Here is a 22600-nt window from a genome sequence, read left to right as displayed (position 1 = left end):
CATGACTATATTTGTCACCTAAAATTTAAGAATAATTTAGTATATTTCTGAATGGCACACAGTGCTAATACAAAGAGATAAACTCTGGATTTTAAAATGTATTAGCCTGAGAGGTTTTGATGCTTTCTAAGGTTTTTTTGGTGGGTTTTCTTTTTGCCAATTAAACATTTAAAAGTTCTATTCCACGACATTTAAAAATATTTATTTTCAAACTGCCAATAAACAACAAAAACATCCGAAAAATAAATGTCTCCAGAGGGAGTATATATCAGGGGAGAAAATACAACCCTTGCAGTAGTAGACTAGTGAGCAGACATACATTGAACAAACAAGGATCAAGCTTTCTGATTTCACAAACTGATTTCTAATTTGTGAAGGCAAAGCAGCCAGATCAGGAAAGTAAGACAGGACAGAGACCAGATTTTAAGGGAAAGGACATACAAAGCAAGAAGACTGACTGTATTGATATACACATATATATGCATACAAGGAAAGCAGCAACTTGAGGTTACATGGCGCTCTGACACACACATGAAGCTGTGTGTGAGCAAAAGCTACCCTCTTCATTGGCACAGGTGTGGACCATTTGCTGGTAACTACAGAGAATAAGGGAGCCTTGGTTCGCGTGTGGAGCATCCATGTGTATGTCAAAGCTGCTATAGGCACACAGCAGCTGATATATAAAAAGGATTTTAAAATGCAGCATATATTTGGAAAAAAAACAACAACAACTAGTGGCCCATACAGACAGGCCAAAATAAAGCTGCTTCAGGTCACTTGGGAGGCATACTGTTTAAATGATGCATGCATCCTAAGAGGCCAGATGCTGTGCCAAAGCTGTGCTCCAGTCCTTAGGACTGGTGTGGCTTTGGTGTGGCTTCCAGCCTCTTAGGATGCATGCATCATTTAAAAAATATACCTCCAAAGTGACCTGAAGCAGCTTTATTTTGGCCTGTCTGTATGGGCCCAATATGACGAAACCTCACTTCTTCCCAACCTTGTCAGAAACAGCCTGCCCCCACAAAAGCAAATTTACTAATCTTTTAAGATCCAAAACAGTGCCTATGAGGAGTGATTCCTGCCTTTTGCTAGACATCTATAACTGCCGGTTCATCATGTTCCAGTTTATAGGAGAACCGTCTGCAGCAAAGGCAATTGAGAGAAATTCCACACCTGTTGACTCGAGCTGGGCTGCACCTTCCCATTATTCGTTCCAACATTCTTCTAAGAGATGTGCATGCTGTTTCCCCAGCTGAGAAGCAACACATGGAGTCCAAGCAGTTGATACCTGCGTTTGTCTCAGCAAGCTGAGGAGGAAAGTAGGGAAAATGTAGGAAGAATTAGGTTAGTAGCAGTTTTATGTACTGTATACATTTACTGCATACATTTTAAAAGTAACACAAGTCTGAGGAGCATGAATATAGCACATCTTCTTTGCAGATCATGCATCTTCCTTGCAGGTAATGTAAAGATTTTGTTATACAATTTGATTTCTTTTTAAAAAGATGAGAGTTACAGTAGTGATGGTAGTCTAGTGAACCTGGATATCTTACCAGTCATTCCAGCATTTTCCTTTCCATCTTATGCAACCTCAACAGTAGATCTGATTGGGCAACTTAGTCACAAAGTCTCATTAGTCCCACAACAGGTTTCAACTCAACATGTGGGAATCACTCCTGGGGTTACAGCAATGAATAGAAATTCTTTCAGCAAATGAAGAAATCTATTTTGCATTGAATGCTGCTGTCTGCCTGCCAAGAGTCACGGCTACCAGGGTAGCAAAGCCTACTTCAGCAAGAAACCAAGCGATATCCATTTTCTTGTGTAGTGCCAAGGCAGTAATTTGAGGAGAACTGCTGTCTTATGAATGCTCTTTTATGCAGAAAGATTGCTGTTTGGTACCATCATGGAAAATTCTCAGTATGCAAGCTGAGAAGTATTTTCACAATATGTATAAAAGCAGGTGAAGAAGCAATTGTGGTGCCTCTTTCTCCCAGCTCTAGACAAATCTATGTATGGTGGTCTTGACATTTCACCAGCTCATTAAAAGCAGATGTTCCTACAAATCATGGCTAATACCAATTGAAATATGCATGCAGTTGCCACTGAGGAAGTGTTTGGTGCAAAAAGAATGAATATGTAAATAAACAATAGCAACAATTTTATCTCATGTGTTTAATCAAGCAAAGAAAGCAGAAGGAAGATTTTTTTTTCTGTCTGGAAAGAAAAGAAAAAATACAAGGATGGCACTTCAAACTGAAATTGAACAAAAGAAATGTGTGTGCCTTAATAGTTAGTATGAAATTGACTAGTAAAAGGAAGAGAACTGAGAATTTAGTATGGACCAAGCAATAATTACTTCTATGCTTAACTGTTTTAGGTGAAACCCACTTTCAATGGCTTTGTGAACTTTGGTGTATATCATAGAAATGTCATTATACTGCAGACAAACACAGACATAGTTGAAATCCACTCCTTTCTCAACAAAAATTACCCACTTCTTTGACCTAACATCAGCAGCATTAGATGCCAAGGGTTACTAGCACTCATCGATTCATTCTCTGCTGTGACTACCACTGGTAGTTTCAACTAATGCTGGCAATTTATTTGTCCAGATTTAGAACTAGTCTTCTATTCTCAGATATTATAGAAGAATCAACATAAAAGTCTTGAAAATCAAGTATTTCTGACTTTTAAGAAGGATTAGATGGGTCATATCTTTTAAGAAGCTGCATTTTGGTAGGGGAAAGGGTAGTCACTCTTCTTAGTACTGTACTATGAAGATAAAGCAACATAAACTATCCTTTCCTCCAAAAAAGGCAGGGTTTCTCAAATCTTGCCTAGAAGCCTTGATCTCATAATTCCTAACATGCACTGGCTATTTTGCTCTTTCTTCATCCAAATTAATAATAAAAACAGGCCAAGCTTTGGCTCAAATTATGTCATGATCTCAGAAGAGGCAGTGTAGAAGGTATGTATGCCCCATGAAACTTAGTGCAAAAGATCAGAGTTCAGTATCTTATTGAGAAACCAGTATACACAGTTTGAAAGAGCAGCAGCTGGGATGATGGAGTCATTATTGCAAATGAGTTATTGTTGTGATGGTCAGCTCTGCTTCCTGTGATGTTTTTGGATTGCTGCTCCCATAATTCCTGATGGGACTTTCATAACGAATGCAATGGGAGGGCCACACTTACCCACACTGGCACTGCCGGGACCAACACTAACAAAACCCAACAGCACTTGTTAGTGAAGAGCAATGGCAAAATGAGTGGTAAAGGTAGCTTTACTGTAGCATCTTCAATTTTCTGGAAAACGATTGCCCATTTCCAGCTCTTCCAAATTTTGTTGAACATTCTTCTTACAGATATTGAGCTCTAATTTCTGCATTTGCACTACAATCACATAACAGGAGTGGGCGAATTCAATGGGTCCAATAGCCAAATTCCACCCTCCCTCTCACTCAGAATCTTACCAGGGGCAGAAGTCCCCACCACCACTAATGGCAAAAATGACTGTATTTCCCTTTTAAGAACGAGGCACAAGGAGAGAGTACCCTTGTTTTAAAGTATAATTGTTCAGCTGAAGGGAATATGTTTTGTTGTGAAAGGAAAACATGGCCTTTTCCTTTTGGCAGTGCAGCAGTGATTAGGTGATTATGAAGGCTACAAATCAGGTGGGCTGTTCATCTATGTGTTATTTACTTCTCTCTTTACCTCCCAAGAATCTAAGTGTTCTTTTTAAAATAAACAATAATGCTCACTATAAAACCACATCTTAAACTGCTTTATCACATTAGGGGGCAAACGGGATTTAAATGAGAGTTAAACTAGAGAAAACCAGGAAATGCCTGATGTTTATTACACGACATTTCCTGGTTTTCTCTAGTTTAACTCTTGTTTAAATCCTGTTTGCCCCTTAGTGTGATAAAGCAGTATGTCAACACCATGAGTAGAATGTAGATTTCTCAAAAATGACTGCATGCATCTAAGTTATGAATAACCATTCTGATAAGTCCTTTATATGTCCTTTGAAACACTGGATCTTTGATGTGAAAATGCACAAGGTCACCAACTGATTCAATGAAGAGTCCTCTTCATGGAAACAAGAACCATTGAAGGGGTACTTCTTTCCTTCACAGCATCCAATTTTGGTATTATTAAAAGGAATTGGATCCAAACTATTCATAGCAGATGTACACAACCACTACCACTGCACTGTTCTGCAAGTGTTGGTACTAGAATTGGTGCTGGAATTGGGAACCTGTGGCCTGTTGATGAATCCCTATTCTTATCATCCTTCAAACACCAGTCACACTATTTGATGATGATGAAGATGATGAAAATGGAGCCCAATATCTAGAGGACCTGATTTTGAAATCTCATTGATGGCAGGTGATTTTAAAAAAACACTGAACTGATGCAACAGGAGCTGGTTTCTTAAATCCTTACGATGCATTCTGTGTGTCAACTGAAGGTTATGCAACTGAAGGCTGAAATTTTTCCACATAAAATAAGGGCAAATGAAGATTCTTACATAAAACAATATGAAGTGAGGGTGTTGTCTAAAAACATCAGAGCTACCAGTCATGAGTGGAAAGTGTAAGCAAGAAGAGATCTTTTTGAAAAGATAGAATTCTCCTCTTTTCCTCTATTCCCCACTTCTTAAAACTTGCAGTATTTGTCTTCTAACTGGATTCTTCACAACTTTACACGAAGGTAAGTAACATAGCTGAGTTAACCATTTATGCTGGGAATGTACCAGCATCAGCTCATTGCCTAACGGTGATGTTTTATGGCCCACCCATATTTGAGATCATGTACTGGTGTCACTTTGGGAAAACAAATGGAGACTCAATGATCTTGAATAAACAAATATTTCTATCTTCTCAAAATCCTTTAACCACTGTAGAAGATATTTGTTAATCCCCACGAGTATTGTCTCAATATGTAAAACATGAAATCCTAATTCCAAGAGATTTCTGTACACCATAGTTATCTGTTACATTTGCACACAGCAAACTAGTTAAGGAGTTCCATGGGCCCAAGGAACTTGCTGTGGAATGCTGCCTCTTTAGCCTTAATGCTTGCAAGGCTGACTGACTCTCTTAGGGTGGTGGCAGGAATTTAAAAAATTAATGACCTCTCTTGATGGCGTCTAGGAAATAAGCAAGATGAACTTGAACTCCTAGCACAACAAAGCAAATATGATATAATAGGCATCACTGAAACCTGGTGGGATGAGTCTCATGATTGCAATGTGGAAATAGAAGGGTATAAGCTTTTTAAGAGAAATGGGCCAAACAGGAAAGAAGCAGGAATAACATTATATGTTATATTTTTACACCAGTGAAGAAATCCAGGACATTAGTACTGGAAGCCAAGTGGAGAGTGTCTGGATAAAAATTAAAGGGAAGGGAAACAACAAGGATGTTATTGTGGGAGTCTACTACAGACCCCCAAGTCAGACTGAGGAACTGGATGGTGCCTTTCTAGGACAGAAAAGAGAGATGTAGTAGTGATGGGTGACTTCAACTATTTGCTGGAAGTCAAACTCAGCCAAATCCTCAAGGTCTAGCAAATTCCTCACTTGCCTCGAAGACAATTTCATTGCCCAAAAGGTGGAAGAGGCAACAAGGGGATCAGCTATTTTAGATCTGATCCTAACCAACAAGGATGACTTGGTTAATAGGGTGCAAGTGGTGGGATTATTAGATGGGAGTGACAGTGGAAAGGAGAAGCCAGGCATAGTCAGACATGCATTCTAGCTTTTAGGAAAGCTGATTTTAGTAAACTTAGAGAAATACTGTGGGTGATCCCTTGGTCAGGAATACTAAAAGAGAAGGGAGTTCAGGATGGATGGGAGTTTCTCAAAAGGGAGATACTGAAGGCAAAATCTGAAACAGTTCCAATAAGGAAGAAAAATGGGAGGTGTCTCAAGAAACCAGGATGGATGACCAAGGCGCGTTACAGATGCGCCAAAGGGGCGTTCTAGGGTTAGGAAGGGGCATGTTAGGGTTGAGAAGGAGCATCCTTTCTGGATGCCCCTCAACCCTAATACGGACTGAGTCCATACAAAATGGCGGCACCTGTCCACACCGGGGGGGGGGGGGGTTTGTTATTGCGGATGCATAGCGTACGGATGTCGCGTGGTGAAAGTGACGCCGCGAGTGCGTGACTAGCGCCTCGCGGCACCACTTCCGGATTGTAGAAAGAAGCGCCATTTCGGTGCTTCTTTCTTGCTGTGCCTGGGAACCACACGGTTTGGCCGCTGCGGTTCCCGGATGTAGCAAACAATGGTGGCGGCAGAGCGCCCTTCTTGGGCGCTCTGTAACGCGCCCAAGGAACTTTAAGCTGAGCTACGTTTTAAACGGAACATGTATAAGAAATGGAAAAAGGGGGAAATCACCAAAGAGGAATTCAAACAAATAGCAAGCATCTGTAGGAGTAAGGACAGAAAAGCTAAAGCGCAGAGTGAACTCAGGCTTGCTAGAGAGGTTAAGAACAATAAAAAGGGCTCTTTTGGGTATGTCTGCAGCAAAAGGAAGGAGGAGGAAATGGTAGGGCCACTACATGGAGAAAATGGCAAAATGCTAACACGGCACAGAGAAAAGGCAAAATTACTCAACACCTTCTTTGCTTCAGTCTTCTCAAAAAGGCAAAGGGTACTCAACCTGAGGATAATGGAACAGAGGACAGAATAGCGGAATTTCAGCACAGAATAAGTAAAGAGATAGTACAGGAATACCTGGTTAGCGTAAATGAATATAAGTCTCCAGGACCAGATGAACTACATCCAAGGGTATTAAAAGAACTGGCAAATGTAATATCGGAGCCATTGGCAATAATTTTTGAGAGCTCCTGGAGAAGTCCCAGAAGACTGGAGGAGGGCAAACGTTGTCCCCATTTTCAAAAAGGGGAAAAAAGAGGATCCAGTTAGTCTGACATCTATACCAGGAAAGATTATAGAGCAGATCATTAAACAGAGAGTCTGTGAACATCTAGAAGGCAATGCCATAATCACAAAAATCAACATGGGTTTCAGTGAAACAAGTCATGCCAGACAAATCTCTCTCTCTCTCTCTCTCCCTTTTTTTTTTTTTTTGATAAAATTTCCAATTTAGTAGATGAAGGGAATGCTTTGGATATAGTATATCTTGATTTCAGTAAGGCCTTTGACAAGGTTCCCCATGACATTCTTGCAAACAAACTAGTGAAATGTGGGCTAGACAAGGCAACTGTTGCATGGATTTATAATTGGTTGACTGGCCGAACCCAAAGGGTGCTCAACCATGGCTCCTTTTCATCCTGGAGAGAAGTGACCATTGGGGTCCCACAAGGCTCTGTCCTGGGCCCAGTGCTATTCAACATCTTTATCAATGACTTGGATGACAGAATTGGGGGCATACTTATCAAATTTGCAGATGACACCAAATTAGGAGGAATAGCTTACATCCCAGAGGACAGGATCAAAATTCAAAATGACCTGAATAGATTAGAAAGCTGGGCCAAAGCTAACAAAATGAATGTCAACAGGGAGAAATGTAAGGTACTGCACTTAGGGCGGAAAAATGAAATGCACAGATATAGGATGGGGGACACCTGGCTGCATGAAACTACGTGTGAAAAGAATCTAGGAATCCAAGTGGACCACAAGTTGAACATGAGTCAACAGTGCGGTGCGTCAGCTAAAAAGGCCAATGCAATTTTAGGCTGTATCAATAAAAGTATAGTGTCTAGATCAAGGAAAGTAATAGTGCCACTCTATTCTACTTTGGTCAGGCCCCACCTGGAATACTGTGTCCAGTTCTGGGCACCACGATTCAAAAAGGATGTTGAGAAACTGGAGCAAGTCCAAAGGAGGGCGACTAAAATGGTGAAGGGTCTGGAAACCATGCCCTATGAGGAATGCTTTAGGGAGCTGGGGATGGCTAGTGTGGAGAAGAGAAGGTTAAGAGGTGACATGATAGCCCTGTTCAAATATTTGAAGGGATGTCATATTGAGGAAGGAGCAAGCTTGTTTTCTGCTGCTCCAGAAAACAGGACCTGGAACAATGGATGTAAGCTCCAGGAAAAGAGATTCCACCTCAACATTAGGAGGAACTTCCTGACAGTAAGGGCTATTCAACAGTGGAACACACTCCCTTGGAGAGTGGTGGAGTCTCCCCCCTTGGAGGTCTTTAAACAGAGGCTGGATGGCAATCTGTCGGGGATGCTTTGATTTGGATTTCCTGCATGGCAGGGGGTTGGACTGGATGGCCCTTGTGGTCTCTTCCAACTCTATGATTCTAAGTTGTCTTATTTCTATCAGAAAAAGGGGTGTGATGGGACAATGTTACACCTTGCCTCCCCTTGCTCTAGCAGCGTGACTGCATTAGATAAACCAAAGTCCAAAAACATACTGTAGAAATAATCCAGTTTGAGACCACTTTAATGTCCTGGCTCAGTGCTACGGAATCCCGGGAATTGTAGCTTATTGTGGGACCAGATCTCTCTGACAGAGAAGGCTAAATGTCTCACAGAACTGCACTTCCCAGAATTCCCTAGCATTGAGCAAGGGCAGTTATAGCAATTTCAAACTGGATTATTTCTGTAGTGTGTTTTGGACTGATGTCATACTATCATCACATATAGGGGATCTTAACCAGAGCTAAGGCAATAAACCTTCTTTAAAATTATGTCTGAACACTGCCTTGGAGGCAGATATCACAAAGTGGCTATAAAACCGAGTTTAGTGAGACAGTGAGGTTGAAATTCTACTATATGGTCCAAATGCACACAAATGGTGTCCCACTGAGGATGGAGCGAGCTTGTTTTCTGCTACTCCAGAGACTAGAACACGGAACAATGGATGCAAGCTCCAGGAAAAGAGATTCCACCTCAACATTAGGAGGAACTTCTTGATAGTAAGGGCTGTTTGATAGTGGAACACATTCCTTCGGAGTGTAGTGGAGTCTCCTTCTTTAGAGATCTTTAAACAGAGGCTCGACAGCCATTTCTCAAGGATGCTTTGATTGAGAGTTCCTGCATGGCAGGAGATTGGACTGGATGGCCCTTGTGGTCTCTTTCAACTCTATGATTCTATGAATCACCCCAAACTATCTGGGAAAAATGGTTAAAAATATATTTACTTTGGATCTTCAGAATGTATTGTTTGCTTTACCTATATGGCAACATTTCCATTTTCATGTACACATTTACAGATCAAAACAAGCCACCAACCTGCCTTGTTAACATTTCTTAGGAAAATAGCTTACACATGCTTTTTTTAAAACAAGTATTTCTTTGTATGGTCAGTTTTATTCAGGCAATATGACTGATCTCTTCATTGAACCATCACTTAAGTAGCTCTTCCTAATTGCTCTGTACTGTTGCTGGAAACCATCCCTCTGGTGTAAGAAGTACAGTATCACTGGAAACAACCCCATTAGGATAGAATTTTCTTTTGTGGATTAGTAGTTGTGGTGGTAATTTTACAACCACAGGGTGGGAAATCCTTCCAATTGTGATGCAACAAACAAATGAATTAATTGTGGTTCTGGGAACAAAGACTTTAGATTTCAGCTAATCAGACTTCCAATGAAAGGACTGGCTTCTATACCTTCATGCATTTTCTCATATTTCCTCTGTCCTTCTTGGAATAGTAAAGTATATCTAATTCTGATGTAAATACTCCAAGTGGGAATTATATAACTGGAAATTTAAAAGGTCTCTTAAGCTATATTGCCTTATTTCTACTCCAAGCTATTTCTTAGGGGCTCAAATATGCCACACTAGCATTCAAAGTGATCCAAAAGGCTACGTGTTACATGCACAAAGGTGCTTTTTCTTATGCACACATATCATTATGGATACTAGCCTGGTCCTCCTAGGAGGGGGATAATTGGAGAAGAGAAGATCTTACACCAAATCAGGACTATATCTATAAACATATAAAGTATCTCCTGAAGCAGGATTGTGGAACTTGATGCTGCTGTGTTACAACTGCTATGATTCCCTCATTGTTAGCTATGCTGGTTAAGGCTGGTGAGAGCTGTAATCTAGTACCTGGAAACCACTTTCTCCTACTACTGATCTACAGTCTAGTACATTTATGGTCCATTTTGAAATTGCTTTGAATATCCCAGTTGCTTTGCAACAAATTTCTCCTCAAAATTGCTGGGTGGGGGCAGTGTAATACATGTAAATTAAATTAATGTGACAGTATTAGTAATCAAGTTAGCAAAAAAGCAAAATCTTGAGGCATGCCAACATGTTAAAGTACATTACAGTGAAAATGTGGGACAACAGGGCATCAGAGATGGATCTATGTTGATTTAGACAAGATACACAGAGCTAGAATACTACCTAGGACACACGACAGCTCTTCCTGCCTAAGAACACCAGTCAGAAGTTGCCTACTGTCTTCCCCTCTGTGCCTGCTTTTAGCAAAACCACATGCTGAGCTGAATGAGTACCTTTCCTCTTCCATCTAAAAAAAGGACAGAAAAAAGCAACAGATCTTATGAAACACCCTGTAGCTCTTTCAATGTGAAAAAAGCAGAAAAACTGAACACCAAGTTATTTATATAGTTTTAACTCCCTTGACATGTAAGTACCCTACAGATGAAGTGCAAGCACTTAGAATATGGGGATGAAAGGAAATACATAAATTGATATTGAAACAATTTGTCATAGGAGTTTGTTGAAGAGAACTGGGCACAGCTTTGTTAGCTGCAGCCATTGTAGGGGGAAACTGACTGCAAACCACTTGTCCACAATACTTCATGCAGCACCCTGCGACAGACTGCTGGTGAGCATTGTGGAGATGTTCACAGGCATTTGTCTCATTTTTCAGTGGAACAAAAAAAAAAACCCTTTCTTCTAGTTGAATACACATAGCCTTACAATTCTCACAACAGATGGTTATCAACAAGACAACCTATCTGTGCTGGCTGGGGGAAAATGGGACAGGATATAATTGCTTAGTACCTGTTCCATCAGTTGCATCAGACTCTGCAATAATGTAATTTTTTAAAAAGGAAAACAGGTACTGAGGCTTAAGCTTTACAACCAAAAGCATCTCTCATTTCCAGTTTATTCTAAAGTAAGTACAAGCTGTTTGAAATAATAATGCCAGAGACATTTTGCTTTCTGAAGTCCATCGGCTGACCAGGGAGTAACCATTCTATTTGGGAGTTTTCTAAAGCAGTTTGAATTTTTCTTTTCTTTTTTAGGAGCAGAGCTTTAGTTTGCACAGAACTGTGGACAACACAATACAAGAAACCTGACAAAAACTTCTTGTGCATATTTCCTGCCCCAGCTATGATTTCATGTGGTCCTCCTTATGGAGTAAAATGGGACATATTCTCAAGTAGTTCATGAATGGTACTGAACACAGTTTACACAAGACAACTTCATTCATAAAGTTGGCGTGGCTCTTTTTAAAATCTTCTAATGATAATGCATGAACTCCAATTCATGAAGTGCAGTAATAATTTAGGATGATTAAGATAAAACATGGCCACCGTTAAGCCATTTGTTACATAAGTTTCAGCAGGAAGAATTTGAATTCCTAAAGGCTAGTGTATTAACCTTTTGTAATTATTTCACACACAGTATCTATCAGTGTCACTTACTCTAAACTACAGCTTTCTACTAACCACATTGCTTACTATGGCTTGGATCAACGGCCTGGTTCCTGCCTGATTTACTTCGTGACGTTAAGAGATGAAAATAAGGAATCCACTCCTATAAAAATAATGCCATTTACATTAGTCATCTACCAAAACTTGGGCACTTAGCTATATGTCTTCAATAAATGGATGCTTTGATTGAAGCAATAAGTTGCAGAAGCATTATTTGATGTTTTACACCTTTATCCCATTCTTTAAAGCCTAAAAAAATTCTAAGGTAACTAACATTTTCCAGTACAAAGTTTCAATGGCTATTGGTCACTGATATATAGTAAACTAGGTTTTAGAGCTTTTCAAAAGAGTTTGGCTGATAAAATTTGAAAACAGCATCTCATTTTTCAGTTATCAAATATTAATTTGTTAACCAATTAGCAGCAGCCTCTATATTCATTAAGCCTGAATATGCCATGTTCTGTCTGTTAAAACTTTAGTACTGTTAATTCATGACTTTCCTGAAATTTTATGGAATTAATTATATGCAGATGTCAGAGAAAGATTATGGGAATGACTACATATGCAAAATATATAAATGTTAGATTAAATAATATACTCAAAAGTCACGATAAACATGAAATTACTACTTGTCAACATTTCCACTTTAACAATTTTCTTTTAGGTGTTTGCAGCATTTCTGTTTGTTGTTTTTGAAGAATAGATGTTTAACAAATTATTGCATATTTCAAAATATCAACCCATTTGAGCTTGAGATTTCACAGTGTGTTTTATTACCAACACTTCCAATTCTGTAATATGTCTCTTCAAGACTTCAGAGTTTGAGGATGCTTGCAGCCTAAGTACACTGCAAGTACCATATCTACCAATGGATTCATTTACAAATAGTTTTGCTAGTGCAATAAGTCATATAGTTATTTTAACATTTAATTTATAACTTGCTTGTCAAATAAGATTTCTGGTAGATCTTAATTTCATTTGAAAGCAATGAAATACAATCTCCTTTGCTATTTTCTTCCTTGAAAGTTTCTGCTCTGATGGAAAGATGCAGAAATGCTTGCAAATTTGTTAGTAGAATATAAGGAGCATATAAATGGAGATGCAAAGATCTGGCAAAATTAGCAGCTAAATTCAGATGACTAATTCATGTCTGGAATATAGTAGAATCCATTACTGTATTCAGACAAGATTTTTTTTCATTCCTTTCTGAAAATATTATCATCAGATACTTGCACATGGCATGGTCCTTAAAAAAAATAAAAGGAACAGGTTCATCTAAATGCTCTAAATGCTCGCGGTAATCTTGGTATTAAGCTTAAGACTTTGAACACACCTTGGAAAATGTCCACATTTACTAGTAACATGATGGTAATTAAGGTGAGACTCCATTCTTCAGCAAAAGTACTTAGTGGCTCTTGAGTATTACTGATCTATTGTAGTTTTCTGATCTTTTCCACCAGACTTCAACAACGTTAATATTCAGTATAACACATGCTGTTATTTTAGAAACATTCAGAATTACAAACATTTTGTACTTTGGATATGCTCAGGAGCATAAGAGTCTATGTCCTGCCCAAACCAAAATGCAAGCCAGGATACATGCATTTGCCCACCACTAAATCTTAGTTATTAAAATATTTTGCTTCACTATTTTAGTACTTCCAATTATCAAAGCCACTTAAAGACAATCAACAAAACAAGAAAAGACAGCCTGAAAATTCAGATTTCTCCCATATGAAATTGAAAAGTTGGTATAGAAACATTTTGTTTGCATGGACCCTGTACTGACTCCTACTGGGCACCACTGTAAAATTTTCTTGTGCCATTACCTATTGGTCCAGGTATACATATCTTGTTTTAAGAAGCAGAAATAGCAACCTTTGCCCACACATTTTGACCTGACATCATCCCTTCTGTATGATCAGTGTTGCCTGATGTAATGAACCACACACCTGCATCAGATAACTATGGTTATTAGGAGAAAACAAATCAGGCTCTTAAACCAACTAATGAGTGAAGATAATAGCAATGCTTGGAAATGTCACTTTTTTGACTACACCTCTAGAAAGCACCAGGCTGCATGGCCAACATTTTCCATTTTCTAGATAATTGTTGTTCTCAGATAGGCAAAATGGGGAACTTTGATGAATTAACTGAAGAAGTTTTCAACTTCTAAATCATGAGAAAAGATAAGGTAACGACACAGCACATGGGCAGAAGGTCTGCACATTTCATGCCTTATTAAACAGAGAAATGTATACCTAACCATTAAGTTAAACTTAAAGGTCAGGTTGAAAGTTTAAGGCAGTAATTCCCAATCTCTGCCTTCCAGGTGTTTTGGATTTTGGCTCCCAGAATCCCAGACCATTGGCTCAGGCTTCTGGGAGCTGAGTCCAAAAAGACCTGGAGGACCAGAGTTTGGAAATCACTGGTTTAAGCCTTAGACAGAAGGCACCACCACCTTACCAGTGGGTCAAGACTGTTGCCTGAGGCTGAGAATCAGGCCTTTCATTTGGCCTTAATTTTATGTAAATTCCCTTACATTTTCTCTCCCAAGGCACATTCCTGTGGTATTTCATTCAAGTGACTTTAGCAATGTGTTAGCAGGGTTTTTCAGCTGCTAATGCAGTCGACCAGCATGATGTATGTATTCATCCAGCCCATTTACCATCCCATTAACCCCCTGCTTACAGTAAACACAGCATCAAACATTCATCGGAAAAACATAATACAAAGCTGCACAAATGTACATATAAATACAATACATAAAGCAACTCAAAGGGATCTCTCCCACATTTACAAGTTAAAAACATCAGATTAGCAAAAGGCCACTGACAAAGTACAGTACAATTTCTTTTGCTGTGCGGTTGATGCTCAACATGCAGAAAGGATTAACTTCGTGGATGGTTAAGTTAAGCAGAAGCACTGGGACCATGCTTGAATTTGTTTTTTTTTTTTTTAGTTATTTCACAAAGCAGAACGGGGGAATAGACACAGAGTCTGGACACTGATCAGCATGCTTGCAACATCTCCCTCCCTTCCTCCCCATAAGAAGTATAGAAAAAAATGAGATGCATGCTACATTTGGCCTGCAAACACAGAGCAAAGCTAAGGGGAAAAGTGAGAAAGTACAAACTTGTGCTGCTGTTACTGCCCTTTTAGTCCACACTAGCATCCACGCCTCCTTCCCTTTTCTCTCTCTCAGTGCTGGTTAGCTGACCTTCTGCATGCATAAAATTGGATGAAGAACTGCCCTCCTACTCTACCTAATTTTGCTCAGCTGACTCGGTGCCCTGGACAATGGCTGCAGTGCGATGCATTCGTCACTTAAAGCAACTCTGCTGGAGTACATCTATAAATGGACAAAGAAGGGATGGAACATACAAGTCAGTGAGAAGAAGTCATCTTTCAAGGAGACAGATAGACGACAGGATCTTTATAAACAAACGTCTTCAAAATGAAGGAACTAATTTGACACACAGGGCACATATGCGCAGGGACACTGGTTTTTCAATGGCAAGTACACAATACTTAACCTAGTAATGGCTGGACAAATGAGGTGAAAGTAAGTGTTCACAATCTAATACATTATATACAATAGTGAATCAGTTACCAGCATCACTGATGGCCATACATACGGAACCTGCAGAATGGAGCTTTTTCAGCCACAGTTTTTCCCCCTTACATTTTGTGCAACCAGTGTTCCTCCATATAGAAGACTTTGTATCAGTTCTTACCACCCCATGTGAATTAGTCTTCACAGTCATATCTTAAACCTTTCTTCCCTTTCACATTTAGGAGGCAGGGATGAACAGAAGGACCAAAATCTATTGGCACTCCATTTGCAGCACTATCATCTGTGCTATTTGGTTAAGTTTTTAAAAAAAATCAAAAGTGATACTAATTTTTATTAGGAGGGTTCCCCTATGGGTAATTTCCCTCCATGTGAAGCAACAATGAATAGTAGTAAAGCTAGCAATAAGAGATTCCACAGCAATATGTGGTCAGATGAGAATTATGACTTCACTTCTAGTTAGTATTAGAAATGAATGTTTCACAGACAGACATGACAAGAGTAGGGAAATGGAGCTGTAAGGAACATATTTACACTTAAGAACATATTGTACTTAAAGCAGATCTCCCTCTCCCACTCATTGATCTGCATTAAGAAGAACCAGAGTACATATTTTTGATTTTCAAGGGGTTTTTTGAAGCTCATTTAGATCCAGGATTCTACTGCTATACTAACAGTGAGTGTAAGTAGGTAATACCTGTATTTGGAGAAGTTTAACTTCTGATGACACAACATTTAAGGTCAATGGAATTACTATTACTTCTACATTTCCCCAGATATTATAACTGGTTGAGCACAGTGAATTAACATTACATAAATGATTTGAAATAAATTGGGAATTATGTTGTTCTAGTCATGCTTCTTCTGCTACAACACTCCTTTTATAGTTAGATCACACTGGTAGTTGTAATGCATGCGCTCATATCACCTGTTTTAATGTCTCTGCCAAACAAATAACTGTTTTCATCTGTTTCTCTGGACTGAACTACACGCCATACTAAATATACAGTATGCACTTTAGGATCACTTGGTTTTGTGAAATAAATAAATAAATAAATAATAATAATAATAATAATAATAATAATAATAATAATAATAATAATAATCTAATAATAATAAAACTTTAATTTATATCCCGCTTTTTGTTATCACAATCAAAGCGGCGTACAACCTTTAAAAATACAATATATACAACCCCCTCTTAAAAAAGGATTAAACAATTCTATCCATTAAAATTACAAATGATAAAATCTAAAAACAATATGATAATAAAATAATGGTGGGCAGAGTCTTCGCTTATATATGTCTGTGGGGGGAGTGTTACATGGCCGGGTTCTATTCTGGGAAGGCCTGCCAGAAGAGATCCATCTTGACAGCTTTCTTGAAGCTCTCTAGGTTGGCAATTTGACGGATCTCGTCCGGCAGGCCATTCCATAAAGTGGGAACGATTGTGGAAAAAGTCCTCTGGGAGGTCGCCGTCAATCTGGTCTTTGTGGACTGCAACAAATTCCTCCTGGAGGATCTGAGGGTGCGGGGCGGATTATACGGAAGGAAGCGATCCCTTACATAGGTTGGGCCCAAGCCATGGAGGGCTTCAAAGGTAATGACCAACACTTTGTACTGTGCCCGGAAACAAATAGGCAGCCAGTGGAGTGATTTCAATACAGGTGTAATAAGGTCATTCCTAGTTGTTCCTGTAATCAATCTGGCTGCCATATTCTGTACCAGTTGACGTTTCCAGACTAGGCACAAGGGTAGCCCCATGTAGAGCGCATTGCAAAAATCAAGTCTTGAGGTTTTGTGAATTCATGCACTTTCAAGTCACTTGTTGACTTATGCAAGCCCCATGAATTTCATATATTTTCTTAGGCAAAGAATACTCAGAGGTAGATTTGCAAGTACAGTAAATATGCAGTGCCCCAATGATGTTCTATATTATCGCAGAAGTGTGAGAGAGGTTTCAATTGAGTTTTTTTTCTTGTGTTTATCTCTTGCTTGGACCATAGTCAATAATTCTAAGTAAAGCTACCAGAGGAAAGATTTAAACCTCTCCAATTCACACGTGATATTCTAAATCCAGATCAGGGCACCACATGATGGCTAGACAGTGCAAAGGCAAGTGATCCAAAGGAGCACATCACATTTAATGCAGTGTATTCATAAACCAACATTATTTTAAAATGGATGTGACACAGATCCATTCATGTCCTGTTACAATTTCAGCACTAGTTTCTGCTGTTTCCTTTACAAGTCAAGTAACAGCTTTCTGAATACCAGGCTCAGTTTGACATGAATGATCAACTAATAGTTAGTTTATGAATGTTCAACAATGATTTTTTTAAACAACAAACTTAACTTTACAATTGATGGAGCAGGCTTGTTCAACAGGAATTTTAGTTAGTACATTTAGCAATATGAACATGAGCAGAAAATCGTCAAAAGTAGGGTAGATGATAAACCCTGCTTTTTAGGCTGACTCGTGCCATATTACAAATGGGAGATCCTATGACATGATGATATATGGGGGATTTGTCTGCATAGTTTGCAAACAGATTAAATTGTTAAAGAGGAAAATTCTGTCTTATCCTCTCCTCAGCATACAAGTTTCCTAGGTGTAGAAGTCAGTTCTCTGCCATGAGCTTAGGTTTTTTTTCTTCAGTTTCACACTTCAGTGTGAAGTAACCTGTACTAAAGTCAACATCTTTCTGGTACACTTCCTTTCCTTGAGTAGACATATAGTTTACACAGTAAAAATAAATAAATAAAGATCTTATAAAATTAAGTGATAGAAGCCACTTGCATGATGCACAGGGCATACAACATGGCAGACAGGCTACTGTATATCTGTTGGAAGGATCAGAAGGGCTATTCCTAAGCAACTAACTTTCATGTTTATCTGAAGTGGTTATAGCTGAGAGCTTCTGTATAGTGTATTTTGCACTAAGTCAGGATTTATTAATTTTTTAATGTTGGGGTTGTGTTTCAGCAAGGCATGATTCAATACAGCTGAGAAAGGAGAAACTTATTCCAATATGACTGTATTTGTACAATTAGACATTAAGATTGATGTTCACCTATGCAAACTAAATGAGATTATTGCAAATATCAATTTTTATTAATTGTGGGCAGGGTCAGCCACATGTTAACCATCCAATTAAAAAGATTGTATGTACAGCGCTGTGTAAATTTACAGCACTTTATAAATAAAGTTTAATAATAATAATAATAATGTTGGTGCAGAATCACAAAGATTTTGAAAGATAATTATCAGTCGCCTATAAATTTTAGGTGCTGTGTTGACACTTAAATAGGAAATACTGAGAACAGGTCTTTACTGGTGAGTTTCAAAACTACCAAATGGTGAAGACCAAGTGTAAGTGAATGCGTATTGTATCACAGAGCTGATGGGGAAAACAGAATGTCTATACATTTGAACACCACAAAACCCCAAAAGTTAGAAACTCACAGTTGTAAAATTGACAACTATCTAAACTGACATTGGGACAAACAAGAAATGAACAAATTACATTCATGTACTAGAAGAGATTTCTTTTAGCTCATGAGCCTGCCAATTCAAAGCAACAGCAGGTCACCTAATTATAGAGTAAGTTATATGGTACAAAACCCGCCTATCTTCAGAAAAGGCATGAATTATTATGCACTGTATTGAAGAGGGCAGTTTCTCAACAGCCACTTTTTTGAGAGTTTGTGCAGCCTGAACAGAAGATACGGACTGCTATAGTAATCAAATATGTACGCTAAAATAAAGAAAAAAGAATAGGAAGCTGCTAGCAGACTATTGAAACTAGGCTATTTTCATGTGCCTCTTCACAACTCTCATTCTAAGGTGAATCACCATGTCTTTCATAAAATTGCTTCTCCATGTCTACCAGAAGCAGAACTTCTGAGAAACATGAGCTGGGCATACATCTGCCAAGAAGATAACATTAGAGTGGAAGAGTTCCTAGCTAAAGAAGCAACCAGAAATGAGTGCTAAGAATATTCAACAGATGTTTGTTTCAACCTGTTGGAAATGAGTACACAGACCCAAGAACCCATTTGGGTATTGGCAAGGACTCTCTTATGTAACTCACTCCAAGAAAGAACCAGTCACCATGATAGGATAACACCACTTTGTTTCTCACAACAGTTTTGCTTGCCTAAGAAAGAGAAAAGAAGGGGGGAAGGGTCTAATGTGTATATGGCCACTGTATGCTAAGAAAAATGCTAGCACACATACATATGTTTTTTATACATTTTTATAAAAAGGAAACATATGCCAGCCAATGTTTTAAAATGACTAAGGGGCAAAACAGACAGGCATCCAGGAGTGGTCAGAAGCTGCTCCCAGCCCGATTGTCCCGGGGCTGCAGCGAACACATGCTGCAGCCCTGAGGGTGTGTCCTGCTGTAATCCCAAATAGACTGCAGCAAGGAGTTCCTTTTGGGGCTGGTTTTGGGCCCCTTAGGTGGCCCCAGCACAACCCTGGGGTGGCTTCTGGGTGCATGCATCATGTAAACGCCACATTCCTGGAGCTGCCAGAAATACCCCATCTGTCAGTCTGTTTTGCACCTAACTGACCAGCCTAACTGACCAAAGTTATCCCCTGTTCTTGATCTGAACTATAGACATAAACCTTGGAGTGAACAAATATGATCAGGATGGAAGGGTCAGGACCGCTATTTGTCATGGGAATGTAACTCTGACTGTCCATCACCACTAAATATACTGGCAAGAGCTGATGGAAGTTGCAATCCAACATTCAGTGGGCCACCCTTGATATGTATAAAGCTTATGCCCAGTATCTGTTAAACCACAGTGCCAGCTGGCCTCTCCCTGCTATTTAAAAGCCAGAATGATTCCTTTTTATAGAGGTCATTCTGAACCACAAGGCAATAGCCATCAGCACTAGGATAACATGGTGAGGCTGCCTAGCAAAAATACTAGAGAAGTAATGCAAGAGAATGATAACGATCTAGGATAATTTCTTTTAAAAATCAGGATCGAACAGAAACTTGGTCTAGTAAGTCATGATGTATCCAAATCATAAATAAGGGAAGTGAGCCCAAACAACAGAATCCACACAATCTTTTTTTTTCTGCTGTTCTTTTCACATCAGAGCCTAGACCAGTGATGGCGAACCTATGGCACGTGTGCCAGAGGTGGCACTCAGAGCCCTCTCTGTGGGCACATGTGCCATCGTCCCAGCACAGAGTTTGCCAGAGTTTGTTACTAGAAAGCCAGAGGGATATGGCACTTTGCAATAAATAAGTGGGTTTTGGGTTGTAGTTTGGGCACTTGGCCTTGAAAAGGTTCACCATCACTGGCCTAGACTAACTGGAAAATGGACTGGAACAAAATAATCAATAACTGTTCAAAGTTCCTGTCACTGTGATACCAAAGAGGTTCCAAATGTCCCCCTTTCCTCTTTTTAGGCAACTATCTTAAGGCATAGGGAAATTATGACATTAGATCTAGATTATGCCATGAAAGGGATCAATTGGGAGTCCTGGGAAAGCACAGCTTTCCCAGAATTATTTGATCTGGTAGTAAGATTACTATTGTGAGGAAAATGAAGATGTGGTCATCTCTATAGAAATCAATTAATATCCATTACATGTTCATCTACTTGATTGAACAACTGCTAATAACTGAATGCACTTCAGCTAAAACAGTTTTAAATGTTTGCCCTTGTATATGCTGCCTTGAGTCGTTATACTGAGAAAGGTGTGGCATAAGTAAATGAAATAATAATAACAATAATAACAACAACAATAATAACAGCTCTACACCAGATTTTTATATAGTCAAGAGACTGACCATAATTGGCGATTTAAAAATTGTTATGAAGAAGTCATCATAGTGCAGGTTCATAATTTCACTAAAAATTCCAGGTTCAAACAAGCACACAGAAAGACTAACAGATTTAACCTCTACGATAAGGGGGAGCCCTTTAATATTCGATAAACCACATGTAAAAACAGGTTACCTGGGTTTTTTCTGTACTTGTGGGTTGTAGGTGTCTGTACAGTACTTTTTTCACAACATCAGGAAACAAACAGGTAACAACTATAATGATTATGGCAAACCAGGCAGAGCCACTGGAAAGCAACTGAACAAATACAAAGTACATGTCTTGGGTGTGCAAAAATGGCCTGGAAAAAGAAAACAAAAAGAAAATGGGTGTCAATAAACAGAGAAGGGAAACCAAACCAGAACAGTTTAACTCTCTTGGTCAGAATGTTATTTAAAGTATTTTTAACCAACCTATCACTACTCCGGCAAGTTGGTTTATAAGACAAACAAACAAACAAACAAACAAATAAATTTCTTATCTGCCTCTCCCCAAGGCTTGAGGTGGGGTGCAAATACATGACAAACCAATTAGATTTTCAAATAAAAATCTTCAAATCAGTGGCAGGTGTGTGTGTGTGTGTGTGTGTGTGTGTGTATTCAGGTAAATCACAATTCAACACACACAGATAGGAATAAATTTATTCCCAGCGGAGTTTTTTCTTTAAAAAGCATCAATGATGTCTATGATGTCATGGACTTGTGTTAATAAATATTATTTAATTTATTATTTGTATGATACAGTATGGTCTAAATAGCTTGAAGGCATCAGATCCAGTCTGATCTTGGAAGCTAAGCAGGGTCAGCTCTGGTGAGAACTTGGATGGGAAATCACCAATGAATATCAGGGGCTGTAGCCTATATTTCAGAGGAAGGAACTGGCAAAAGCAACTCTTGAGTATTCCTTTCCTAAGAAAACCCTATGAAAAGTTCATGGGTTCGCCATAAGTCAACAGGCGACTTGAAGGCCTACACACATGGAAGGGAGCCATTGGGAGGAGATTTGCATAAGGTAGGTAAATGACAGTGAATGACAGTTGGTGAAGGGCAGTTAAAAATGGGTGTTTGAATTAGACAGTTGGGATTATTGAGGGATATGGATGATTTGTGTGAGAGGGTGTGGAAGATTTATAATTAAGCGTCAGTCGGGTTTAGGAATAAATGTGTGGTTTTAAAGGGTGTGAGTTAGTCAGAGAGAAGCGTGAGAATATGTGTGGTGTTTTAAATGTAGTGAATAATTTTTCTGTCTAGTCATGTTTAACTCCTGTGAACAAATAAATATTTTTGTTTTGACATACTTTTGGCCCCCAGGAATGCCATCTAACTGAGAGCTTGCCTTCAGATAAGGTGTCTGTGGTGGCAGCATTGCATAAAGAAGAGTAGTGTCCATTGGAGATGGGAGTTGTGTAAATCCTCATATGAACCTTGAGGGCATGTAGATGGTCCCTACAGTTGGTGACACACTCGGGAAAGTACTCACTCTTGGTAACTGCAGTAAGCACTGTGGAAATCTTTGCAACTGGTGGGTTAAAGAGTGGAAATCCCAC

The 22600-nt window shown here is 39.1% G+C and overlaps 1 protein-coding gene across 9 annotated transcripts in view; it reads right to left on the bottom strand.

The window, feature by feature from the left end:
* ATP11B (ATPase phospholipid transporting 11B (putative)) overlaps positions 1-22600 on the bottom strand; it is a 125431-nt gene that overhangs the window by 9222 nt on the left and 93609 nt on the right. For 2 of the 9 annotated variants that reach the window (XM_042456218.1, XM_042456219.1), the window contains exons 28-30: positions 21190-21355; positions 14893-14978; positions 1174-1307 (exon numbers count right to left, since the gene is read on the bottom strand). In XM_042456218.1, coding sequence (XP_042312152.1) covers positions 1205-1307; positions 14893-14978; positions 21190-21355 — 355 coding nt within the window. In that variant the 3' untranslated portion in view covers positions 1174-1204. Of the gene's footprint in view, positions 1-915; positions 1308-10346; positions 10471-11653; positions 11730-13083; positions 13121-14892; positions 14979-21189; positions 21356-22600 lie in introns of those variants that run through there. The other 7 variants (XM_042456217.1, XM_042456221.1, XM_042456220.1 and 4 more) reach the window with 6 other exon arrangements.

This window comes from Sceloporus undulatus, chromosome 3 (genome assembly GCF_019175285.1).
Source record: "Sceloporus undulatus isolate JIND9_A2432 ecotype Alabama chromosome 3, SceUnd_v1.1, whole genome shotgun sequence".
NCBI classification, from domain to species: Eukaryota; Metazoa; Chordata; class Lepidosauria; order Squamata; family Phrynosomatidae; genus Sceloporus; species Sceloporus undulatus.
The sequence above is the reverse complement of the archived record's forward strand: the minus strand, read 5'-3'. Positions and strand labels throughout refer to the sequence as shown.